This window comes from Physcomitrium patens, chromosome 22 (assembly GCF_059467195.1).
Source record: "Physcomitrium patens ecotype Gransden chromosome 22, ASM5946719v1, whole genome shotgun sequence".
Classification (NCBI taxonomy): Eukaryota; Viridiplantae; Streptophyta; class Bryopsida; order Funariales; family Funariaceae; genus Physcomitrium; species Physcomitrium patens.
The window spans coordinates 11,227,908-11,250,665 of record NC_143431.1 but is presented as its reverse complement, the minus strand read 5'-3'; the positions used below and the strand labels follow the sequence as shown (position 1 = coordinate 11,250,665).

The 22,758-nt window shown below is 26.7% G+C and overlaps 1 protein-coding gene across 2 annotated transcripts; it reads left to right on the top strand.

Annotated features, from left to right (window-relative positions):
• The first annotated feature begins 17,029 nt into the window (after positions 1–17,029).
• LOC112275281 (uncharacterized) lies at positions 17,030–19,011 on the top strand. Of its 2 annotated transcripts, none has more exons than XM_024505520.3 (3): positions 17,030–17,784; positions 18,126–18,261; positions 18,474–19,011. In XM_024505520.3, the coding sequence occupies exons 1-3, from the start codon at positions 17,709–17,711 to the stop codon at positions 18,661–18,663; spliced, it is 402 nt and encodes a 133-aa protein (XP_024361288.1). In that variant the 5' UTR covers positions 17,030–17,708; the 3' UTR covers positions 18,664–19,011. The 2 variants fall into 2 exon arrangements, with proteins under 2 accessions (XP_024361288.1, XP_073386426.1); XM_073530325.2 differs by having other exon boundaries at positions 17,048–17,784; positions 18,494–19,011.
• The last annotated feature ends 3,747 nt before the right edge of the window (positions 19,012–22,758 follow it).

Below are 22,758 nucleotides of genomic sequence, written 5' to 3'. Positions count from 1 at the left end.
GGCAATGATCATTCAGGTTGTTAATATACACTTCTCAATTAATCAAGAAGTGCAAGTAATGCATGATGCACTTCGACCTCATAAACAAAGAGCTCCATCAACATGATTTGGGAAAGGGTTTGGGTGGTCTGGTCCAGCCTTGGACACATTCCAGCAAAGGAGCCACCAATTTCCCTTTTGAGATGGCATCAAACATCTTCTCGATCTCTTGCCTTGGAGACACAGTGCTCACCTTTGATAAGAGTTGTGTCCCCAGCTACTCGTGCACCAACCTGTACAGCAGACATGATCGGCAATCTTGAATTCTGATGGGTACAAAAGACGTCCCTTTTGTATCATATGCTTCTCGCACCCATGGCACTACTTGACTCAATTGCTGCTTTAGTTTTGCTTTGAAGATGGGAATGCGGTTGAATACAGAGCTGACAGTGTCTTTGTCTACTCTCATCAGAGCACAGCCAACCAACACCTGTCGCAGCTGCTCTATGAATGGGTACGAGCTACTAGCAATGTTATCAATGTATGAAAACACTAGTTCTTGCTCAACCACCATCAACAGATCCTTCTAACAGAATTGCAATGGCAGACAACCACCATCAACAGATCCTTCTAACAGAATTGCAATGGCAGAAGGGACTCATCACTTCCCATGAAGAGTGTCTTCTTGGCCATATGTGCCACCACTTGCTTCACAGCTGTCTATATTGTTTCCTCCAAATGGTGCAGGTCTAAGCCCTGGCATAGAGCCACCAAGAAGGTAGAGCTCATGAATTTGAGGATCTCTTTGGCATTTTCTATCTTGGACACCAATCTGAACAAAGTTCACGTCTTGGTTGCGCTACTCAATGCTTTGCACATGAGTGGTGATAAGATTCACAAAGTAATTCATCACCAATCCTAACAAGTTCACATCTTGGTTGTGCTACTCCATGCTTTGCACATGGGTGGTGATAAGATTCACAAAGTAGTTCATCTCCAATAAGTAAGATGCCATGGCAATCTTTGCATCCTTCATGTTATAGTCTAAGTTGGGAGATGGCCCTCCACTCAAATTCAATGACAAGCCATTGTTGTAGTAATCATGGACTAGCTCTAAGAATTGGGTAAACATGAGATTGGTGATGGTGGCCGATGTAAGGTGCATGTTGTCCATAGACACGCCTATAGGAGTTCCTTGGAAGTTGTTCTCCATAGAAAATGATGCCCTTAGTAACAACAATGATGGAATTGTCGTTCACAAAGTTGATCTCTTGCTCGATGGGATAAGTGGCATTGTAGATGGCCTCTACTTGGAGGCCTAGCCATTGCAAAGATGTCCATATAACATATTTATCTTGCTTAGGCTTGCAGAGGGAATCAATCTCATTGAATTTGGTAGCAACTTTAATAAATGAGCTTCCATCTAATATCTATTCTATGATGGCTGCGACTTCCATCTCTCTAGTATTGTGTAGTAACACAATTATATGGTGAAAGAAGAAAAGAAAGATTATATTATAGAAGAGCTTAAATGAAAATATTTTAGCATATAATCTTAAAATATAGATAATAGATAAGGAAGTAACAAAAAGTAATAAATGCTAATATTGCCTTCTTAAAGAAGAGACTTTTATTTACTTTATAGGAATTTAAGTGAGCCAAATCAAAGTAAATAAGATAAATAATTGATATATATGTTTTTAAGAAGGAATTAAGAATATGTTTTAGCAAAAATTACCTAAAATATGAAGAATTGATGCCCAAAGAGGACCGATTGTGAATTAAGGTTGAAATCAGACCGTGAGGTACAAAATCCCACACCTATGGCAACTCCAGAATTCTTTGGTTGATTAAAGAGTGGGATTTGAGAATAAACTTGTAAGAGGATTTTTGAGAGTTGAATTTATGTGATTTATAGGCATATTGAGGTTTTGAGGGCTTTTTAAAAGAAGAGATATATTCAAGGGGTTCGGATTTTGAAAAAAAAAAAATCACAATTTTTGAAGATTTTTTTCGTATCACAGTACATCTATGAGTGAATTTTAGCCAATCTATCATTATATTTATTTTAAATATATTTTTTAAAAATTTTATATTAATCAAATGGTTAAATTGATGGTTATGAAAGTTTTTGTGGATTACAGTCTTGCATAATTGAAATTTAAGATTAGTGAGGGTTTTTATAATCTTATAATATCTGCTTATTTGATTGAAGTAAAAATTAGTGATAGCTATTTTGACTTAGAATTCTATATATTAGCCAATTTTTGAATAATGTGAATAGATCAACAAGGAGAAATTGCTATTGGAATATCAACATTTGGATTGGAGAAGGAAGAAGGTCAACATGTGAGAGATTTAGTTTTTTTTTTTTTTTTTTTTTTTTTTTTCAAATTAGTGAATTGATTTTTTTTCAAAATTGGTATTTCTAATTAAGATCAATAATTTAATTAATATTTATCAAGGTTTTAAAATAGTTATAATAATTCATTAAGATTTATTTGGAATTATTTTAGATTTTATTACAAATTAATCTAAGATTTAATTAAGATTTCATTAAGATTTAGTCCAATGTTTAGGGTTTGATTAGAATTAAATTTAGATTTAGTTAGGATTTATCTAATATTTATTTAGAATTTATCTAAGATTTTTATTTTTAGAAATTTTAAATGATTTATTATAATATTTTTAAGGTTTTTATTTTTAATAATTTTATAAGGTTATTATTATTTCTTTAAGGTTTTTATTTTATATATATATTTTTTTTTTTTGTGATTTTAAAATTTTTCTTTTGAATTTTTAAAATTTTGATTAGGATTATTAAGAACTACTTAGAGTTTATTTAATATTCTATTAAACTTAATAGAATCTTCTTGTTTTATTTTTTATTTATCTTTTACAATTTGGTGCTTGGTGCATTTTTAAATAAGAATTCACGTTAAACGATACTAAGGTGGTCCTTGAGCTTGTAGGTGAGGAGATCAATAAATTATAGCTTATCATACATCACTTTATAGTAGAGTGCAAACAAAATGTTATTGTATTGTGGTTTGGCTATTATGTAAAAATAATATATATATATATATATATATATATATGTGTAATTTACTATATAATATAGTCAGAGCTATATTATTAAATTTTAGTTGGTTACAAAATGTAATTAGATTATTACTTTGAAGTAGTTACTTTAAAAAGACTATTATTGAAGTTGATTTAATGTTGATAGTAGTTTTTATATATTTAGAGCCATCTTTATTAGACATTGGTGACTCTTGAAATCTTATTTTATTTATTTTATTTGGTATTTAGGACATATATTATGTAAAAACTATTAGAAAAAAAAAATTAAAGAATAACTTTTGTGTAAAATGAGATAATTAGGCCAACCATATAGATGAACAGAGATAAATGATGAAAATCTTTATTTCCATTGGCCAAAATTCATGTCCAATCGACTTCAAGGTGGCTACTTGAGGCCTTATTAGAGATTAGGATTATTATTTTGAGGCCATTTGAACATCAAAGATCATGATTGTCAATTTTAGGATTTTAGATATGATTTTGATAAACTTTTTGAGAGATTTGGAGGTTTTTTGAAGGAGATATAGGCACTCAAAGTTAAAGTGTTGATTTTATCTCTACTGTCACTCTTTGGAGTATAGCATATGGGTATGAAGAGTTTTTCAAGATCAAATTATGTAGTTGGAAAGTTGGTTTAAAGAACTATATTTTTCATATAAAATGAAAAAGTTTTGGAGTTGATTTAGAAGAGCAATTACTAGTTGAAGACAATACTGCCAAATTGAGGTTTGTCAATGAATCAATTTTATGAGGGATTCGGCTTTAGCCATAACTTGGATATTTAGATGAATCTCTAGCTAAAAAGTTTTATAAATGTGTATTACTATGTTATAAAGCTATGTATTAAATTTTGTAGCATTTAAATTTTTTATTTTTGAAATATGAAGAAAATGATATTTGAATGCTTCTAAATTAGGATTTAGAGCACTTATTAGGGTTTCTAAGATGCCAGATAATCTATAGTATATTTGTATTTTTTTATTTTATTTTTAATAAAACTTAAGGATAAATGTAATATTATTTAGAAATTTGAAGAAAATTGAATTATTAAATCAAGAGATATAAAATTCTAAAATTTGGAGAGAATAATTTTTTTTGAGAAGAAAATATTTTGAAAGGATTTTGCTACAATTCGGGAATTTTATACAAAGTAAAGGGGTTTTTAGGAGCCAAGAGTTTATATATATGTTAAAGATGGAGATATGGAGCTATGAAAAAATTATGATATAACGATGGATTTTTGCAAGGAAATTATGGATTTTCTTTCAGCTTATTGGAAGTCTAACTTAAAGGCAAATGATTAGATATAATTTAGTATAGCAAAGGATAAAAAGAAATTTCTAGATACTTTAGAAAGCCTTGTGTATAAACCTTCTTAAATATAAAAGATTTTTACTAGTAGAATATCTTTCTATATTATTATATTTTTTTATCTTTTATAATAAGAAGAATTCTTTTAATAAAGCTTGGCCAATAAGTTAAAGCCAAATTCTCTACAACTAAATACCTTGTGTATTTCTAGATAGAAAAATATGCCATACAACAACATCAGCAAGGAGTACCATAATGTTAGCATCGTAGCATACAATAAAAGCAAAGGTGGAGCCGACCATAGTTTCGTTCACTAAAGTAAGTCTTTCTTTAGGTATTAGTTTAAACCGCTTTTTTATACCTACAATGCACAAAGCTTTTAATGCAAAGACCTCTTCATTGTCCTCAATGATTGATCTAGAATTGGAATGACCAATAAGCAAATCAACAATATATAATGAAGAAATCAGATTGCCAGAGGTGATGATGGTGCTTCATAGTGACAACTTTAAAATAACGTGTGCATTTAGTAAGCTATTCATTTTCTAGAACTCTCATCTGATATTGAATTAGTCTTACATGAGCATATTGGTTTGCACAAGCATGGCGACATCAGTGGTTTTTGCAAATAGAGAGTTGCCTTTATCGACAATGTCCACATTAATTTTAAACTAATACCTAAAGAAAGACTTACTTTATAAAAAATTAGATGAATTTATGATGGAGCTCCATTCCCTATTACATGCGGCAATGCAAGGTTGCACCAAATCTAGTAGATATCACCTCCATTCATGACCTTGTTAAGCATCCAATTGGAGCCTTCATTACTTTCTTCATGGTATTCATAACAATAAGTTCTACCTATATTTTAGATTTGCAAGTAATAGCTGCAATCTAAAGAGTAGTAAGGTTGGCAATTCAATTATCATCTAAGTAGAATTCTTGAAAATATCCACATTTGTACAATTTCTTCAAGGTGGCTACATTCCATAGTCTTGGTAGTCTTGATCCTATTAAGAGGATCCATACCATAAACTCCTCCCTTACCAACTTCACTATTGCAGCAAAAAACAATACCATTGTCATGTGTCACTTGTGGAGATGACAAGAAATCACCTTGCTTGTCTAATTTCATATCACCAACCTCATCAGCCCATAGAACCATTGCTCCAAAAAATCAAGTCTCGTAACAAAAAAATATCTAATGATTCAAGATATAAATCTTCACAAAACTAGAACCCGCCCAAAATTTACACCACTGATTAGTGACCTACACAATCAAGTCTAAAATAATAATTTCTTCAAGAGAATTGTTGTATATGAAGATTTGTGGGAGCTTGTACTCAACACAAATGCTAGAATTGATTGAAAGTATTAGTGACAATGGATGTTTTGAAAGCCATGATCTTTATGCAGGTTAAGTAAGAATAAGCAAGGAAATGCATGAAAAATTGCTGCACCATGGAGCTGAGCAACAAGTCCTGGTAAAGATCTGCTAAGTCCATGTAGGCTTTCATATGTTGAAAGTTGGCATTATAAGGTTAGACTCTTGACTCCAATGTGGGTTTTCATTTTATTTTTTATTTTTTATTTATTTTTTAAATCCATTTTCCAGGTCCCAAGTCCTTTTTGGTTGACTAAAAATCCCTTGACTCACTCTTCAATTCTAGGCTGCCATGTTCCTGGTTGCTGTGGAATTTTTTTTGTAATCTTGTACTTCAAATTGAACCTATTTAGGATTTTCTACAAAAGTTGAACCCAGAACATGCTTTACTGTTTGTGGATTTTTCTTGATTTTTATGATGTCACTTTGATTGATTTTATGTGGTTTTTGAGGTTGGTGTAATTGAAATTAAGGTTGCTTGTTACCCTTGTTATAGAGATTGAGTCTTCTTGTTATATTTACACTATTTTTTGAATTGCAATTATTTGATGAATAGATGTTGAAAAGTTTGTATGTTAGATGTTTTGTAAAAACATTTGGGTGATGATGATGATGTATGTCAAAATTGTGTTACTTGTATTGTCACATTGTGAGAAATATATCCTGAAACACATTTATTGTAATTTTGTTAATGAATATCAAAATGTATTTGATGTTTTGAAAAATAATGACTTCTATGCCTGAAATTTTAAACAATGTATTTGATGGTAGGATTAGTTTTTTTGAAGACCAATTACAACAAAATCTCAAAGTTCATAAATGCAAAAAACCTTACACAATATTATTGAAAACAACATAGATGATTAAAAAAAGAAAAAAAGAAAAAAAGAAAAAAAAAAACATGTATTAAATGTTTTGTGTTAATTTTTAAAAATGTTTTAAGAAAATTCCTTTTATTTCCAAATGTAGAAATTCTTTATTGAATCCTTAAATCTCTGTATTAACATCCATGAACAATGGAAATTTCGGACTTTTGAATACCAAATTGAAGGTTGAAACCTAAACAATTTGAGGAAATATACCTACTTTGGCACAAACATGTGCCATGATAGACTGCTGATCTCATTATTTCATGTGTTAGGTCCAACTTCTACTCCACCATTAGGCATCTAAGCATCATTTCAAATTCTGAGATTATTTGCTTTCTATGCTTGAGAAACCTTATTTGGCCTTCTTACGGTTGTGTATTAAATGTTTTGTGTAAATTTTTAATTTGTAAAATATAAAGACTTTGGTGTTAGAATTAGCATTAATATTGTAATTGATTAAAATTATTATTAGATTTCTATTATATTTTAAAAATATGTTAATTTAAAAAATTAAGAAAGAAGTAGTGGAGGTGCAAACTACTGAATGAAAAATTTGACAAAAATCCAAGGGATGGAATATTTAATTTAAAAAAATAAATTATGCTTAAATTTATATATAAAATATACATAAAATATAAAATGAAGTTATAACTATGATTCACAACATCTTCCATAATTGGTTTTAAAGTTTGCTATTTTATTAAATTTATCCTCCTAATGCTATAACCTTTCAATCTACAAAGTGCTTGCAATTGCTTCCCTTTTGTTCCCATCTTCTAATTGATTGCAATTCATGTTTCTTGCTAGCCAATTGATTGGTTAACTATTCACCTAGGGCTTCAAAATTTAATCTATTTTTCATTACTCTCATGAAAAAATACTATAAAAATATTATACTAGTAAAAGAACACTTGTCTATAGTGTTAAAACATCCGGAATTGAGTCTAAGTTTTAGAATTGGTATATAAAGAATACAATTGGTATTGATTTTAGTAAGAATTAAATGTAGTTTTTTTCTTCAATGCAATCAATTAACAATATAAAAGCTAACATCATGTGGCAATTCTATGGATATAGCAAGTATTCAAATTCTAACATAATCATGTCCACATTTCCACAAGCATGCATTTGTATGGAAATGCAAAAGATACCTTTGTTGTAGTTTTAGTCATTTTACAAATGATGACTACTAATTAATTGCATTTTCATCTTGAGCATGATTGGATCCAAGAAAGCAAAGCCTTGTCTAGCTATCTTTACCCATAGTTGCTTATCTTGCCTTGCAATTGTTGAAAGTTTAGTACCTTTCTTCTTTTATGTATACTTATATGCTATAACATTACTTTCTTTGGAGCAAGTAGCATTATAAATAGAGTATTTTATAAAGATTTCTTTGTTTTATGTAATTCTTTCAAAAAATGGTTACTTGTGCAAATTTGCTCAAATCAAAGAAAAGTCTAGTAATGGTGGTATTGAATTGAATGGATTGCAGCATAAGCACAAGTATTTTAGAATAGCATTGTTAAGTTTGAGTTGCTACTTTTTAATTTTTTTTTTAAGAATAATATTTTTTATTAGAAGTTCGAAAATATATTTAAATTATATTATCTATTGAAATATTTAAAATAAATAGATATAGTTTATAAATAGAATTAAAAAGTAAATAAGATGAAGCTAAGTTTTATATAATATTTTAAAAATAACTTAAAAAGATAGAAATTAGGTGTATTCTAATATAAATTATTTTTAGAAGATCAAAATATTAGTTTTTTATATTTATTATTTTTCCATACATAAATATATATATATATTTACTTATTTATAATATATTTAATAAGATCTATTCTTATATATATACATATTAATAAAATATTAAGTATAATATTGATTTTATAATAAAATTATAGATTTTGGATAATTTCTCAAGAATATATTTTAAGTCAGTTTAAAAAATCTATTTGTAATATACACATCAATGGTTTTTAAATATTTAATTGATTTATGAAGGATTTTTTTTAATTGATAGCATTTCGTTTTTAGAAATGAAATGATGTATTTTACACTTAATAGTGGTATTAAGTAGAAGAATTAATAGAATCATAGATGTAGAAAGAATTTTGAATAAATATAAAGATTATTATTATTATATTTTATATATTTTTTTTTTAACTTCTTTTTTAGTTTTAATATTTGAAAAATTTATGATATTTAGGAGTTACAAGAGTGCGGTGAAAAATCAATTTAATAAGTATTAGGTTTATCAATTATTGATATTTTTTCCTAAATTAGTAAAAATAATACATGTAATTTATAAGTTTAAATATAAGATAAAATAAATTCATAGGAGTATAGATAAAATTGAGTTAAATAATAAAATGAATCTCAAACATGAAATTATAATTAATAGAAATAAAAAGATAGAAAGAAATAAGTAAAGTTAAAAATTAATCTTATTAAAATTTGCAACATGACCTTGTAGTTGGTTAATTGTATATAAGATATATTTTGATTAGATGTTTTTTAGAATTTAAGTTGATTATTTTATTCAATCAAAAGAAGATGGATAAATTTAAAGAATTTTATATTTTAATATTACATTCTTATTGAAAGTTTTTGAATCATGTTTGTATCTTATTAAAAAATCATTTTAATTGTATATTTAAGTATATAAGGTAGTTTGTTTTTGGCAAAAGTTAGTTAGGCTTTAGTATTACAATATAAAAATTAATGAGATTTATATTAATCTTATAAGTTAAAATTATGTAATTTAAATATAAAAATAATTTTAATATTGATTTTAGGATTATTCAAGATTAAATTTTTTCTTAAAATTATAGATTTAATTTATAAGGTAGATTTTTTTTTTTGTGGAATATTGTAAATAAAATCATTATTTGATGACTAATCTTGAAATAAAAAAAAATTAATGTTAGTTTTTTTTAGGTAGTAATGAGTTAAAATTGGAATATTTTTTCTTGTCAAGATCTTTCAGCAATATAGAAAAATATGAAAATTATGTTAAAGTTATTGACAAAATATCAAACATGCAAGGTATTTTTAAAGATATTATTTAAAATAATCTAATATTTACATTAAAGCATTCAAGGTTTTATTTTTAAAAACTATTTTAAAATAAAAACCAATTTATAAATTTAAAAAAAAAAGAATTGAATATATCATCAATATTTTTTACCATCTATAGACTTGCATTTGTAATAGATTTTAACTTGAGATTTTATTAAGTGAATTATTTTTAATATTAAATAAATCTTATTAGTAATAAAAATAATTATAAAAAACCAAATTGGTGTAAGGAAGCTATCTTCTAATTGAATAATATAGAATTTTTTTGAAAACTTCTTTAGGATTTGAAATGTTGTTATAATATGAAAAATGATATGCTTTCAAAGAAATTCTATATGATATATTTATCTGTAAAAATAGAAAAGAGGATTTTAAATATTACAGATTAATAAAACATCTATTAAAAATGTTAGAAGACTATTATCTTATAGAAGTTAAAAAATTAAATTCTCTAGAATCATCAATAGACATGGCAAGGCTTGAAATTATAAAATGTATAAAAGGATAACTTTGATTCTACAAACAAGTTTATAAATCAAAGTAATTCGACTTTTGTATACAACTAAACAGATAGATGTTGGATATAGTGTGTTCTTTAAGAGAGAAGTGAACATTCTTGCCATCAAAAGTAGTGAAGTTTTTGTAATAATAATAAAATATATGTATATATATATATATATATATATATATATATAAGAATAGAATTGATGCAAAAAATTGAATTTTATATTATAAAAAGAAGAATAGATATCTTATATTTTTTATTTTTTATAATATTATGTATCAAACTACAAAAATAATATGTTATTTGCATGACTTGCACATTGTGCATTCTGATTCTAAAATTTAGATATTTGATTATGTTAAAATAAAGAGCGTAAGTGTAAAAAAAGACAATGAATTAGAAAATAATTTTATTCAGCTAAAATAGGAATTGTGTGGCGAAAATCTTGTAAAAATTCAAGTAAAGATTATATTCTTGCTTCAAAACCATCTCATTGTTTTACAATAGATGTTTGTTTAGAATTTAATAATTACAAATCCTCTATGTTATTGGATTCAAGAGTCTTAGCTTGTTTTTTAAATTAAGACTTTATTAAAAGATATTGAATATTTTTGATAAAAAACTAAGCCCGTGCATATAGAAGTTATAGATGATTGTTTTTATTATTTTTTTGAAATACTATCTATAAGACCATTATTATAGATATAAAAAAAATTGTTATAATAGCTAAATAGAATTCAATAATATCAAGATTCATTTTAATCCAATCATTTTAGTTTTATTGTGACTAGAATAATATAACTCTCAATTAAACTAGATTTCTTGTAATCTTGATTTTTTTAATAGTATAAAAATAAAATCTAATGAAGAAGTGGATAAAAGCTTAATATAATCAAATATTTATTTATAGGCGCAAAATCTTTTATGCATGTTGCAAAAGAAAGAACTTTATTTGTCATATATATCAAACAAATCAAGGATAGTAAAAAGATTGCATTCATCATTCTAATTCAATTTAAACATCATCCAAATGTTTTTGTATTATAAAATAGCTATTAGGTAAAAGAAAAAAAAGATTATATAATAGAAGAACTTAATTAAAAATATATAAAAAATAAAATTTAAAAATTTAGGTAATAGTCAAAGAGATAGAAAATTTAATAATTGCTAGTCTTGTTTTTCTATAAAATAGGTTTCTATTTAATTTATAAGTCTATAAATAAGGATTAAAAAAATAATTAATATAAATATCTTAAGAAGAACATTAAGACTAGTTTTTAATAAAAATTACTTTAAAAACCTAAAAATTGATACTCAGAGAGAACAAGTTGTGAACTAGGATTAAAATCAAATATTGAGGCACAATACTATGCATCTACAACAATTTTAGAGTTTTTTTGCTAATTGAAGAGAAAAATTAGAGAAAAGACTTTAAGAAAATTTTATAAGAATTGGCTTTAAGAATTTTGTATAGATAATGAGTTTCTAAAAGCTTTTTAAAAAGAAATATTTTTTCAATGATTTTGGGTTTTAAGAAATAAAAAGTAACTTATATATATATATATATATATATATATATGAAGAATTTTTGACCATTATAGCAAATGTACAAATGAAATTTTGTAAGTGCATAAATAAGCTTTTTTAAAATATTTTTTGAAAATATCAAGTCAATCAAATGGATAGATTGAAAGATATAGAAGTTTGATTTGGTTAAAATCTCAGATATTTAAATTTTATAATTACTGAGATTTTTTGTGATCTTGAAAATTGCATTAATTTGATTGAAGCAAAATTTTATGAAGGAATATCAAGTTTAGACTTCTACAATTTTTCAAATTTGGAGAGCAATTGAATAGTTTAAAAAGGACTAATCATTGCTAGAAGATCAATATCTAGGTTGAAGAAGGATGACTACCAACATCCAAGAGAATTGGAAGTTTTTTTTCTCTAATTCATGTATTCAATTTTTTTAAATTTTTTTGTGTTTTTTTTTCTTGAAGATTTAAATGTAAATAAAATTTAGTCAAAATCAATAGTTTAATTAATATTTATGAAAATTTTGAAATCGCAATAGGAATTTGGTTAGGATTTGTTTAAAATATATTTAAGGTTTTTATTTTAGTATTTTATTAGGATTTTTATTTTTAATATTTCTTTATGATATTTTTTTTCTTTAGAATTTCTATTTTTAATATTTATTTAAGGTTTTTTATTATTTCTTTATAGCTTCTTTTTTAATATTTTTAAAATTTTTATTTATAATTTCTTTATAATTTCTTTAAAAATTCTTTATAATTTACTTATAATTATTTTTATAATTTCTTTAGTATTTCTTAAGAATTGATTGAGGTTTAATTAATATTATTAAATTTTAATTGGAATTTATTTAAGATTCTATTAGAATTTTTAAAACATTTGTTGTTGTAATTTCTAATTTACCTTCTATAGGTAAGTATTTGATACATTTTCAAGAAAAATAACACATTATATAATAACATATTTGAAAAGAGAATGTGAATATTCTTTCAAAGTATTATCTTTATAATTTCTTAATTAACTTTTAAAAAAGAATTCAACTATCATTAAGATCAATCTATAATTTATGAATAATTTAGAATTAATTTTATTTAAAGAATATATTAATAAAAAAAATAGATAAGAATTTCATTTTCTACTCACAATTTTTAATTAAAATATTATCTTATTTCTAAAGAAAAACAATGAATTATTACACGTAAGTATAGATTATCAAGAACTAATAACATTACTATTAAGAATTGATATCTTCTATCTTTGATGTCAAAATTATATTGTTGAAAGATAAAAAATATTATAAGATAACAAGTACTATTGATGAAACGATGACAAATATTCAAAGATGACAAGAAAATTTAACTAAAAGTTAAAAAATATCGGAAGAGGACTGGTGCCATTGGTTGATAGATGAAAAAAATAAAAAAAGCAATGTGTATTTATATTCATCTACAAATTTAGGCAATTGTCTTTGAGGCTTAGGACATTATATTACTATGTTATTTTTATATAATTTTTATCTGCTCTATCACTCTTGATCACTTGTATTGTATTTAGAAGTAGAAACAAGACTTCTTAATGAAGATATGAACAAGAGATTTAATGGATCTGAAAAGAAGCCAAAAATACTTGCTCTTATATATCAATAAGGTATGCATTGCCCATACACTTAAAGCCCCATGATCCAAGGAGGAAGGACTGGCAGTTATCATTAGAAAGGAATCAATTCAATAAGCTAGAAAAAAAAATTGAAGTCCTCAAAAATTTACCAGAATTTAAATCAAGATAACTATGACTACAATGATGCCACATCAAAGACTTGTACTTGAAAGCTTTGAAAAAACTAAATTACTCAAAAACAAGATTATGGTACTTATTACCTATAATAAAGGACCTCAAAAATAAATTGCAAATATATATATATATATATATATATATATATCTAATAGAGGCCTAGAAGCACAAATATACAATGTTAAATCAAAACAATCAAAGAATGGTTCTTCAAGTCAAGATCAGTTTGTGGGAGAAGAAACCCATGAAGATGAAGGATATACTTTATAAATTATAGATGCATATTTAGCAAAGGTAAACAACTTAGATATACAAACTTAGTTGTTATCTTTGTACTTATATTATACAGCAACAAATCATGTTACAAGAAAATTTTCTATATTACCTTCAAATGTATTTAATTAAAAAATTAAGATTATTTCAGTAGGAGATTGAAGGCATGATATAACTAAGAGTGGCAATATCACAATCTACTAGCTAAGTAAAGAAATACAAAAAACCTCACATTTTATACTCTCCAAGGACCTTGAAGAATATCATCTGAGTTGAATTTTTAGCAAACAAAGAAATTTCATTAGGTTTTGACAATGACAAATACATTTTCAAAAACAAAGAAAGAATTATATTGATTATTTTGTAAAGAGACACTTTCAATGGCCTTTTTAAATTGGTAGAAAATACAATAAATGAGTACTTAGATGTCAAGTATAATCTAGCAATCTACACAATCAATTGTAGAATTCAAAGAAAAATTCTATTGTTGTTCTTTGGCTTTAATGGCTTGGCTATTTTTATTTTCAAGAACTACAGAAAATGATAAGCTTAAGAATTATAAAAAGATTGCCAAAAATTCTCATCAGAAACCTTAATTGTTCTATATGCCTTATAAAAAATAAGAAAAAATCAAAAAAATCAAAAATCAAAAAAGAACATGTAAGGTAAGAACATTGGAAACATCTAAAATCCTTTAGCTAATTTATTCCAATGTGGTGAAAACCATTCTACCTTAGATCTTTGGAAGGAGCATTATATTTTGTTATATTTCTTGTTAATTTAAAAAAAAAAAAAAAAAAAAAAAAAAAAACACACACACACACACATGGTTGTATTTACATTTAAAAACATTCAAGTCTTCTCTAAGTTTTGAGCTTTATACAAAGAAAAAGACAAGATCATAGGTAAGAAGATATATACCTTAAGAATAAACATTGGTGGAAAGTATGCTTTGAGAGAATTCAACTCATATCATGTAGAGAAAAGACAATTGTCTTAGCCATGTATTCTACATTACAACAAAATTGTAGAGCAAATACATTTTACTTTGTTAGATATTTTTTGTTATTTTCTCATAGAAAATAATCTTTTGAACCAAAAGTAGTTTTTGTTGTGTGTTACATAGTCAATTTATATACTTTTAAATTATTTTTTAATAAAACTCTGAAATAACTTTTTACAAAGAAAAAATAGGATATATCAAAATTTTGTATTTTTTAACAATAATATATATTTATTATTCTATTCCATAAAAGTGTAAATTAGAGTCCAGAGGCTTACCATATATTCACCTTGGTCTTGAAAAACATCTTAAAAGATACATGTGCTATAATTCAACTCAAAAATAAATTATCCTTTCTAAAAATGTATATTTTTTAGAAAACACTTTATTTATCATTTTCTAAATCTCATCAAATAAATCCATTAGAATAGCTAAATTGGCTATGCTCATCCAAGTATTTAACATAACCACTAGTTTGAACCTTTAGACAAACTATCATTACTATCAATGTTGCTTTCATAGGATTTCTCTTAAGTCTTATAACTACTACCTTCTCTTTTTAGTAGCTTTAAATATAGAAGTTAGTTAAAGTTTTATAAAATCATGTAATATTTTTTTTAAGACAAAAAACTTCTTGTTATTGATCTTATAAAATTCTCCAACCATCACATATATAATTATAATCTTTTGTTTCTATAGATTTTATTATAGATCTTTCAATCTCAAGCTCTTATAATTCTTATAAGTAGCCTTTTTTGACAATATCTATTATTATCATGGACTACTAATAGGTATTATATTAAATAGAGGAACTCAATTTGTATCTATATTTTAAAGGATTCTTTTTAAAATATTAAAAATAGACATAAAATTACCTTTAAACTTCCATCCTCAAACTAATGAACAAACAAAGCACATGAATCAAGTCTTGGAGTAGTATTTATAATATATTATCAATTACCATAAAAAAATTAGATAAACCTTTTGCTATTATTAAAGTTATCCTATTATAACACATTTGTCTCTTTTACTATTAATTTGGGCTTATTTTATCCTTTTTATAATTGATTCTTTAAAAATTGACTTCTAATATTAATTAAAATAAATTCTAATTCATTTTTAGATCCATTATATTTATTCAAAATCAAGATAATTAAATTTTAATCAATAGAAATCATGTCATTTACTAATTTTTATGTTGAATTATAAATCTCCTAGTAGATGATATTCAAATTCAAACAAAAGTAAGAAAAGAATGGAATGCGGATGAGTAGCAAATCCCTGCTTGATACTTTTCATAGATATATGTTTGATTAAACAATTCATCTATGAATCATCCAAAAAGTAATGATTCAATGAATAGTTTATCTACATGACATTCAATGAATAAAGAAGCCCCTCTTCAACTCTTTCACTACATATTACAAAAATCTCTATATTCAATTAATTAGTTCAAGAATTGCAATTGTCAAATCTTCAAATTGAATCTTGGACATTATAAGATCTATCAAGAACATGGAAGAGTGTTTGGGAGAAGCGAGGAGGATGAGAGGAGATATGGAGGCAAGCTCAAAAGCTTGAGAGAATTTGGCAATGCAAGCAAGGGAGTGCAATGCAAACTAAGATTTATTTTAGTTGTAGTTTTTACAACCATGCTTTTATGGTTATTGTATTTTTTTTAATTATAAAACCACTTAGATACAAGATACTTGCAAAAAATATTTTATGATTTGTATTTAATTTAAAATAAAATTAACCTATACAATCTCTTACACCAAATTAATATTCTAATGAGAAACTTAATTTCATTGATTTTTCTAGTTTTTATATTAAAATATGATTTTAAAATCTTACAATCTTTTTATTAGAGTATGTGTAAATTAAAAATTTGTTATAAGAATGAAACAAACTAAAATGTAGCCAATCTATATTTTATTTCTTTTACAAAGAAAATAATCAACCATGAATCCTTGTTTATAAAACATCTGTGTTTGAAAAAAAAAATTAATGAGTAGATTTTTTTGAGTTGATTTTTTTTTTTTTTTTTTTGTAGAAATGTAGAATAAAGCTTGAAGATTTAGTGAGCGATCCCCCGTTGAGGTTCTCCGGAAATGACCCAGTAACCCACTTTCGGAGTGTAGAAGCAGATGGAGTAAACATCGACCAAGTACGTCGCGGTTGCGCTAGTTAATTGAGGCTCCTTCTTTCAAATGTAGACCCACTGTGCAGTGCTTTGAAGCTCAATGGCGAGACCAAAGCGTCGTAGAGCTGCATCTCCTTCTCCGGAAGAAGCTGCAGCAGTAACAGCACCGTCGAAGAGCCGAAGCAACAGAAAGGAGGCGCTCATGAAGAGTGTGGTTCAACAGCCAAGTAAAAGGAACCAGAAGGATGGACAAGAGCAGGGTGAGGGAGTGCCATCTGGCAGCGCAGCGGAGCTGAAGAGTAACCCACATAAATTAGCTGCCCCTCTTCACCATGTTCGCGCACGGTGCAGGAGCCAATTCCTCTCACGAATGGATGGTCAGGTGCACGTGGTCTGTGATCGCCATGCTCGTCTTGATGCGTTTCCATGCCTATGATCAGACAACGCGCTTGCCGATCACGAATAGTGGCCTTCGTAAATGTCTCTTGGAATTAGAGGAGCAGTAGCACCCTTTTCTTGGACGCAAGCTTTCACCCGGAGTATCTGAGTTATGACATTTCAAGCAGTCATTCCTGTTGCTCCATTTTTGGTGTTCTACCTCTGCCAACAAATTTGCAACAGAGAAAACGATGTAGTTAACACATTATCTAGTTTAAGCACTGAGCACATAAGCGACGTTTGATAAGAGGCAGAATAGAACGCGACTTGTTCTATTTCGGGTTTAGGGTTTAAGCTAAACTTTGATGAAATCAGTGGTGCATCTATGGAAGATGGAAGAGGCAGCTAACGCGGTTGAGGTCGACACCTTCGACTACCCGTGTAAGATGCTTATTTGACAACCATTTCGTTTTAAGTAAACTCTCCTCTGCGTGTTTGGAGACTATACGATTTGTTAGTCGTATATGTATTCATTAATCTTCATGCAACACGACCAGACTTCTTTATCTGCCTCCACCTATTGTTTGGTCCGATTACCGTTCTTTCAATTGCTCGAAAAGACTTTCTTACTGCCATTGACAAATGTGTGAGAGAAAACAAACCTTTCATCTCAAGCTTTACTCAGAATCTGAAATGCAAGTTGATTTGGGAATATTGTATCCACAATAGGATGATTTTAATTATTTTGACATAACCCAGCGTTGTCTGGATTCATTTTACAGATTGTGCAAATGGTAAGAAAGGGGCTCCTCCCAAGGCCGAGAAGCTAGTGGAGAGTCACAGGGAAGAAATCAGCAGGGCAGTCTCACAGCATCCTTGCCACCCGTTGGTTCTCGTTGGGAAATCAATGGGTTCAAGGTACTTTCACGCGGTGCCATTATACTGTGCGTTTAACTTGGGAATGTCATGCACATGACTGTAATTGCTGTCTCAGAGGGTGGTTTGTGCTTCGATCGAGTATGCTTTGGTCTTCGAATGAGGCAACTTCGGATCCCCTAGTTTAGCAACGGAATTAGTCGGACATTCCTGGTCCCGCGATGTCTGCTAACCTTCAACGTCATGATGGACAGAGTGAGTTGCATGGTAGCAGGAACGGAGGGCACCGACGTGGCTGCGGTGGTGTGTCCAGGCTATCCCCTCAGGGCAATTATCTGCAACACTTCACTTAAAAGCATGGCTATTACATTGTGCTGTATCAGAAGACAACTGAGGCTATGTATGATTATCATTATCAACTTCCATCTTCTTGGTTGCTGTTGAGTGAACCCAGCGCTTTCTTTTCCAAGGTTGGATCTGACATTGCATTGATAGTGGTGTGACTGGGGAATTTCTCTAATTTCTTTGCTTTGCAAAGCATGGCTGATCGTATCATTGAAATGTGTGAAGCACTACATACCAATCTTGAGAAGGTTGGATTTCACCACAGCTAGAAGTATATCAATAAGCAAGTGAGATTATTTAGTGTGGAATTATGTCGAACTTCCTTACTTGTGCTTGAATTCTATATGTGCAACAATTGTGGTATATTGTAGAGGTCTTATGGCCTATTAAACTCCTTGTGACTTACTTTTTTTTTACGTCATTAATGCCAATAAGATGATCTTTATATGTAATGAAGATTTTGCACCGCAGGTTAGTGAGAATAGCTTCAGCAGTTTTAAGCTTGAGGAAGTAGATTGTTTCATAAAAGTTTTTAATATCTACCTCACATACAATGGCCGCATCAGGTACTTAAGCAATTTCAACACTAAAGAACTGTATATGAATTTGACATATTAATGTATTAAAATAATCTAATAATTGAGTGCAAAGTGAGTTGGTTACTTTAGAAGAAGAATTATGCTCTATCAATTTATCACCTTCACATACAAAAACTTGTTATTTACTTATATATATATATATATATATATAAATAAGCAATTATTCTTAACTATAGCTTTAGCTATTATTTTGATTTGGTGTGAATGGCATTTTGGTATAGTATAGCCAATATCACAACTTTAAATGTAGAATATCTTGCCAATGCTATCTACAAGGTTTTCAAAAGTAAGAGGTGAAGAAAGCTTGAGATTTTTCCAAACACATTGATTAGTTACAAAATGAGGTTTGAGTATCATTCCTTCTTGCAAATGTGTACACAAGTATTTTGTTCTCAATCTAGTAAAATAAAAATTGACAAGTAGCATTGATAACCATTTTTGGAATTGATTAGATAAAAGTGACAAGTGTAAGCCTGCTTGGAGTCTAGTCCTATATAGGCTTCACCTTCTATTTAATTCTTTGACTACAAAAGAAGAGTGGATCTAATATACATTATTTTTTTTTTGAATTGAATGACTAGAGATACTAGTCTTCTATTTTTAGTATTGAGTTTTATCAATAAGATACTATTTTTTGGTAAATCACCAATTACTTTGATTTTATATGTTTTTAAGAATAATTATATATTTTTGTAAGTAAATTACCTTATATAATATAATACTTAATAAATATTATGGATATACATAATTACTTAGATAAATATTAGGTTAAAATAATTAAAGGTAGATTTGATAATGTAATGTAGCAAAGCTTCTTAAAAAACTTCATATACACACATTTGAATTTAGACATATTTATAGTTGATTAGTAGATTAGAAACTTTTCCAACAAATTAGCCACATGTCGTATATGTTATCTTAACAAAAGTAAGAATAGATTTGCAACTATTTCAAATTTTTACAAGCTTCTCAATATTCTTAGAGTAGAAATCTTATGTATTTTTAACATCAACTATAGGTCTATTATTCATATGTCTATGGAAGAAGTCAACAATAAAGTTTTAAATCTATATCAAAAAGTTGTGCAATTTAGAAAAGTAAGTAGATCAAGTTCATGACTAAATCTCAGAAGTCTTATTACTACAAGTATAAAAAAGATAAAAATAAGTATATTAGGGAATTTTGGTAGAATAAAATCAAAGTTTTGTGACACTAAACCTAATAAAAATCTTATTCTCTCTTCAAATTCCTTATCTTACTTTATAATAGAAATTTGTCTTAGACCAAAAAATCACAAAGCCTTTGTCTTATTAGATTCAAGAACCTCAGCTTGTTTTATAGACAAAGAATTCATTAAAAAATAAGAAATATCTTTATTCAAAAAACCTAAAATTGTACATGTAAAAGTTATAGATGGCTATTTGATGTATTTTAGAGATGTTATCTATAAAATAAATCCCTTAAATATAAAAACTATAGATTATAATAATTTAGTAATATTTAATGTAATTACATCTTCTTCCAACCTAATTATTTTAAAATTATTGTAGTTAAAAAGTATAATTCTTCAATAAACTAGATTTTTTATAACCTTGATTTTTTTTATAATTTAATTTAGAATTTAATTAACCAAGTAAAAATTCAAAAATCAATACAATCATATCAATAACGATTGTTGCAAAAGAATAATCATCTTTTGTTATATATGTCGCACCTATTTTTAATGGTGGAAAGACTTCAAGTGGCATTCTAAGGTAAAATCAAGATTATCAAGGCATTTTTAAGAAGAAGAATGCAAATATTTTTCAAAAGCATTGCTCTTATGATTATTCAATTAACCTTCAAAAAAGAATTCAATCGCTATTTGGACCAATTTATAATTTATTGCAAAACAATTTGGATGCATTCAAGAAATACATTGACAAAAAATTAGCTCAGAATATCATATGTCATTCAAAATCTCCAAAAAAAGCTCATATCTTATTTTTAAAGAAAAAAGATGGAACTCTATGGATGTATATAGACTATTAAGGACTTAATAAGATCACCATTAAAAATAGATATCTTTTGCCTTTGATTTTAGAACTTTGTAATGAATTCAATAAAACAAAGATGTATGTAAAAATAAATCTATAAAAAATATATAATATAGTCTATATCAAATAAAAATGAATAGAAGTTTATATTTTGAACCAAGTATAGATATTTCAAATATAATATCATATCTTTTGAATTTACAAATATATTAGTTATTTTTTAATATCTAATAAATAATATTTTATGAATTTTTTAATTATTTTTTATTTTTTATTTATACAATATTTTGATTTACTCTAAAAATAAAAAAGAATATAAATTTTATGTTTATCATGTATTATAAAAACTTAAAAATATAAGATTATATATTAAGATAAAAAAGTATATATCTTATATAATTCATTTGATTTCTTAAAATACATCATTTTAAATGATGGCCTTATGATAGATCTTAAGTAGGTTAAGACTATCATGAATTAGAAGATTTCAAGAATAATAAGAGATGTGCAATATTTTTTAGAATTTGCTAATTACTATCAAATCTTTATTAAAAAAATATTTCAAGTTGCAATTTCACTTACATATTTGATTTGTAAAGACAAATTTGAGTGGATTGAAGAAGCTAAAGCATAAATTAAAGTTTTAAAGATAATATTTAATTATGTACCAATCTTGTATTATATCAACTTCTTCAAGGTATTTTTTATGGAAATAAAAGCGTTGGACTTTGCTTAAGGTGTGATATTGTCATAAATTAGAGCAAATGAAAAACTCCACCTATTAGCTTTCTATTCCATTTTTTTTTTAATAATTAAGGTCAATTACAAGTTCTACAATAAAGAATTTTTTGCGATCATAGTTTTTATTTTTAAGAATAGCATCATTATTTAGAAGGCACTTTCAATCTACTCACTGTATATACAAATTACAAGAACTTCAAGTATTTTATTTCAATATATTTTTTGAATTATTACTAAACTCATTAGAACATATTTTTATTAAGATTTAATTTTAAGATTATTTATCAATCAAAAAAATAATAAGGTTTGTCTCATGCCTTTTTTAGATATTCTTATCTTATACTAAAAAAAAGAGATGAAACTTTTGATCAACTCAAACAATCATCTTGAAATCAAAGCAATTTCATCTTTAAGTAATGAAATCAATATTAACTATTAATTCAATCTTTTTCAAGCAAGTTCAATCAAGTATGTCCTTTCATCCTTTTATTTATGATATTAAGAATAATTCTTCTAAGTCTTATGATACTTTGAAGTTTGAATTCAAGAATAATCTACTCTATTTTAAGAATTGCTTATATATTCTAAAAGATAAAGTAGAATTATATGTTTTTCAAGTTTGTTATGATTTTCTAGGAATATGACATTTTAAATACAACAAGACTTTTGAGCTAATATCTAGAGATTTTTAGTAGTCTCAGATGTACAAAGTAGTTAGAGACTATATACAATCATGTGATATTTATTCAAGATTAAAAACTTCTTATTACTGATCTTATAGACTTTTTCATTCATTATCAATATTCAAACAACCATCA

Coding starts and splice junctions, on each gene's coding strand:
- LOC112275281 (XM_024505520.3), top strand. CDS start 17,709: ATGAAATCAGTGGTGCATCTATGGAAGATGGAAGAGGCAGCTAACGCG. Junction 17,785..18,125: donor CGACACCTTCGACTACCCGT/GTAAGATGCTTA, acceptor TTCATTTTACAG/ATTGTGCAAATGGTAAGAAA. Junction 18,262..18,473: donor GGGAAATCAATGGGTTCAAG/GTACTTTCACGC, acceptor CATGATGGACAG/AGTGAGTTGCATGGTAGCAG.